Source organism: Chelonoidis abingdonii, chromosome 2 (genome assembly GCF_003597395.2).
Source record: "Chelonoidis abingdonii isolate Lonesome George chromosome 2, CheloAbing_2.0, whole genome shotgun sequence".
Taxonomy (NCBI): Eukaryota; Metazoa; Chordata; order Testudines; family Testudinidae; genus Chelonoidis; species Chelonoidis abingdonii.
This window is the reverse complement of record NC_133770.1, coordinates 97027956-97031303: the sequence shown is the minus strand read 5'-3', so window position 1 is coordinate 97031303 and position 3348 is coordinate 97027956. Positions and strand designations below refer to the sequence as shown.

The 3348-nt window shown below is 43.1% G+C and overlaps 1 protein-coding gene across 2 annotated transcripts in view; it reads left to right on the top strand.

The window, feature by feature from the left end:
* AMPH (amphiphysin) overlaps positions 1–3348 on the top strand; it is a 212692-nt gene that overhangs the window by 131863 nt on the left and 77481 nt on the right. For both annotated transcript variants that reach the window (XM_075062593.1, XM_075062592.1), the window contains exon 8: positions 1039–1114. In XM_075062593.1, coding sequence (XP_074918694.1) covers positions 1039–1114 — 76 coding nt within the window. The remainder of the gene's footprint in view (positions 1–1038; positions 1115–3348) is intronic.

Genomic DNA, 3348 nt, shown 5'->3' with positions numbered 1-3348 from the left:
ATGTCAGACACAATAAAGAATGTTGCTTGTTGTTTGAAAGAAATGAACAGTTCATTTTCTCCCCTCTCCTCTTCACCCTTCTTTTTCCTTTCTCTCTGTCATCTTCTCTCAGACGAGTTGGCTTCTACGTGAACACTTTCAAAAATATATCCAGCCTGAAGCCAATTTCACAAGGAAATCGCTTTGGGTGAGTAAAACTGAATGGCTGTGTGAAATTATGCAACAAAACAATGTCGTCTTTGGGAGCAGAAATCCTAGGGAAAAGGGCGCAAAATGATTGTCTGCCATTGCTTTCATGGAGGGAGGATTGAGTGACGACATTTACCCAGAATCACCCTCGACACTGTTTTTGCCCCATCAGGCATTGTGATCTCAACCCAGAATTCCAATGGGCAGGGGAGACTGCGGGGACTATGGGATAGCTACGGGATAATCGGAATAATCCCATAGTGTAGACATACCCTAAATTCCAAAAGCCTGTCCCTTTTGTTCTTCTCTCTCATGCCCGAAGGCTCTTACTATGTATTTGTACAGTGCCTAGCACAGTGGGGCCTGTTCCCATTGGAGCTCTGTAGAGGCTACTCTACTATAAATATATAATAATAATGATTCTGTACTAACATGGTAGGAGCTTATGTATAATACATAATTATCATTGTATATTGGACATTGATTACATTAACTTCAGTAATGATGCCTACAGGACAGATTCTGCTCCCCTTATTCACACTGCGTATTAATTTACTCCCTAAGTATTTCCACTGACGTAAATGGGACCATGTGGGGAAGAAAATAACCCTCAGCATGAACAAGGGTGGCAGAATCTGGCCCCCAGCTGCACTGCTTCAGGAATTGTTACATGATCAGTGAATCAAGATACAATTTTTTGTTTAATATTCCGCTCAATTGTTTGCTTTCTTCAGAATGGTCAGGACACAATAAAGAATGTTGCTTGTTGTTTGAAAGAAATGAACAGTTCATTTTCTCCCCTCTCTCTTCACCCTTCTTTTTTCCTTTCTCTCTGTCATCTTCTCTCAGACGAGTTGGCTTCTACGTGAACACTTTCAAAAATATATCCAGCCTTGAAGCCAAATTTCACAAGGAAATCGCTTTGGTGAGTAAAACTGAATGTGCTGTGTGAATTATGCAACAAACAAATGTCGTCTTTGGGAGCATGGAAAATATTGCAGCGATGTATCTGAGAATTTGTCCTTACAGCCTTCATCCCTGGTCACAGTGTAGTATTAACATGAGTTTTCACTACACTTCTTCGCACTATGCCAAAATAATGTTCCTGACGTCGGATTAAAATCCAGCTGCAGTTGCAAAGTTCTTTGTAGAATGTCCTCCCTCTCTTTTTTTCGTTCCTTCATACTGTCCTCTTACACATTATTAATGGGGCAAGGTTGCTGAGCACCTTGTGCCAGCATTAACTTTAAAACTGCGTGAGCTCCACTAGTGCAAGAGGCCAAGGTAGAGGCTTCCTCTTTCAAGATCTACCTCTGTGAATTCCTACACTGCCAGCAATTTATCAAGCAAACAGAGTAACTTCAGTAAGACACTTATGACCATATGCTTATATACTTCACCAAGTCAGTGCCTAAGAGCTTGTCTACACCCCAAAATCAGTTAAATTTAAATATAGTTAAACTGCTACAATAACTGCGTGCAGACCAGGTGTGTGTGTGAGAGAGAGAGTTAAAGAAATACTAGAAACTAACCAAGTTTTCAGGTAGGGGTCCAACAGTAACCTTGACTGTGCCTCACACTTGAAATCCCCAACCACTGTCCTCTTACAGGTTGGAGATCCCACCATATTCCAAAAATAAAAAAATAGCCTGTTCCTTTGAATGTGAATTCCAGAGGTATGCACTTTAGTTGTATGCAATGATAAAACCCACATCCTTCTACAGTACTGGTACAGGGTGAGTTCTGCTTCATATCTTTAGTATGTCAGGGTGGATTAAGGGCAAACCTGTGGATTGAGCCTGGTAATTAACAGCACTATATTCTTGATAAAGTTAGTTTAAGACTGGCTCTCTTCAGGAGCTCTCCACACAAACCAAAATATGCTATAAAATTGGCCTCTTTTTCATCTAAGGAATACCCTATAGCACTTTACAAATGTCAATTAATTATTGAATCATGGAATCTCTCTCTCTCACTTTCTTTCTCCGTCTTGCAGACAGCTCCCTTCTTCATTGGCTGATTCTTTAATTAAAGAAATCCCCTCTCCCTCAAAAGCCTGACCCTTTGTTCATCTCTCCTGCCCTAAGCTTCCTTTGTCTCCCTGACACACTCAGGCCTGGTTTACACTACGAGTTTATCTCGAATTTGGCAGCATTAAATTGAATTAACCCTGCACCCGTCCACACGACGAAGCCCTTTACTTCGATATAAATGGCTCTTAAAATCGATTTCTGTACTCCTCCCCAATGTGGGGAGTAGCACTGAAATCGACATTGTCATTTCGAATTAGGGTTAGTGTGGCTGCAATTCGATGGTATTGGCCTCCGGGAACTATCCGACATTGCACCATTGTGACCGTTCTGGACAGCAGTCTGAACTCGGATGCACTGGCCAGGTAAACAGGAAAAGTCCCGCAAACTTCTGAATTTTATTTCCTGTTTGCCCAGTGTGGAGCGCTGATCAGCACAGGTGACCATACAGTCCCAGAATCAAAAAAGAGTTCCAGCATGGATCTTACAGGAGTTACTGAATCTGATCTCTGTATGGGGAGATGAATCTGTTCTATCAGAACTCTATTCCAAAAGACGAAATGCCAAAACATTTGAAAAAATCTCCAAGGCTATGGTGGACAGAGGCCACAACAGGGACTCAACACAGTGCTGCGTGAAACTTAAGGAGCTGAGACAAGCATACCAGAAAGCCAAAGAGTCAAATGGACGCTCACAGAGGGTGGGGCAACTGACGACTGTAGCTATCCCACAGTTCCCACACTCCCCAAAAACCATTTGAATTCTGGGCTGAGCTCCCAAAGCCTGAAGGGTCAAAAACATTGTCGCGGGTGGTTCAGGGTATATGTCCCGCCCCCCCACTCCGTGAAAACAAGGAGAAAAAAATAGTTTCTTGCCTTTTTTCAATGTCACCTTATGTCTACTGGATGCTGCTGGCAGACGCGGTGCTGCAGCACTACACAGCAGCATCCCCTTGCCTTGCCTTGCGGATGGCAGACAGTACAGTAAGACTGGTATCCATCATTGTCGTCCCATGGGTGCTCCTGGCTGGCCTCGGTGAGGTTGACCGGGGTCGCCTGGGCAAAAATGGGAATGACTCCAGTTCATTTTCTTCTTTAAGTTTTGTCTAATGGAGATTCAGTCATGCCTG